This window comes from Antrostomus carolinensis, unplaced genomic scaffold (genome assembly GCF_000700745.2).
Source record: "Antrostomus carolinensis isolate BGI_N321 unplaced genomic scaffold, ASM70074v2 scaffold1861, whole genome shotgun sequence".
Lineage (NCBI taxonomy): Eukaryota > Metazoa > Chordata > Aves > Caprimulgiformes > Caprimulgidae > Antrostomus > Antrostomus carolinensis.
In genome coordinates this window covers 80,601-81,384 of record NW_010293267.1, presented here as the reverse complement: position 1 = coordinate 81,384, position 784 = coordinate 80,601, and the positions used below count along the sequence as shown (strand labels likewise).

The 784-nt window shown below is 44.8% G+C and overlaps 1 protein-coding gene across 1 annotated transcript in view; it reads right to left on the bottom strand.

Annotated features, from left to right (window-relative positions):
- Window positions 1-784, bottom strand: part of RAPGEF1 (Rap guanine nucleotide exchange factor 1) — an 84,364-nt gene that overhangs the window by 4,093 nt on the left and 79,487 nt on the right. Inside the window, exon 15 of the mRNA XM_010177191.1 lies at window positions 290-382. Coding sequence (XP_010175493.1) covers window positions 290-382 — 93 coding nt within the window. The remainder of the gene's footprint in view (window positions 1-289; window positions 383-784) is intronic.

The window sequence follows — 784 nt, the reverse complement described above, 5'->3', positions numbered from 1 at the left end:
CCTACAAGCAGAACTGAGTGATTGAAATTCCTCCTCTTCCCAGCTCTTCCTTTCTTACAGATTCCTCTTCACTGGTTATTTTAAAATCACTGACCCAGAGAGGACACTCTGAGAACCTGGCTCTTCCAGCAAGATGGTTCAGCACTATAGGTGTCTTGCTGGTTAGGGCAGGGGATTTCAGCTGTCATCTCAGATGGGATTTAAAAAAACCACATCTTCATTAACTGCCAGACTTCTGTATTGTTACTGACCCCACATCTCTGATCCCAAAATGATGAAGGCAACTCACCACAGCTCATCCACCACTCTCACCAGCACGAAGAAGGTGTTCTTACTGACTCGCTTCTTAAATGTGTCCGGGAAGTGGCAGAACTTCTCATATGTTGGTTGCAAATTAAAGAATCAACTTAATGTTAGACCAGCATTAGTGCAACTAGCAGTTGCCTTGAGGAACATTTGAATAGCATACTGTTCTGTCTTGACTGAAACCTTTGTTCAGTTTCCAGGAGACAAGGGACACTGATATAGCTCTAATTAACATGGTATTAAGCTGCTACCAGCTGCAGGTAGCAGGGGTGTAAGGAGGTACTTCTACCTCACAGAATTGATGCTGTAAGAGCAGGTGTACCCTGAAAGTGTTCTCTTTAAGGTGGAATTTAATGAGCAGCAATCCTCTACTGTGATCTCCCCCACTGGTCTGGGACATCTGGTCTCATAACAGATCTCAGATGTTACCTCTACCTTCCTCAGAGCCCAATTTGCTGCAAGGAGAATGGTGGCAGGG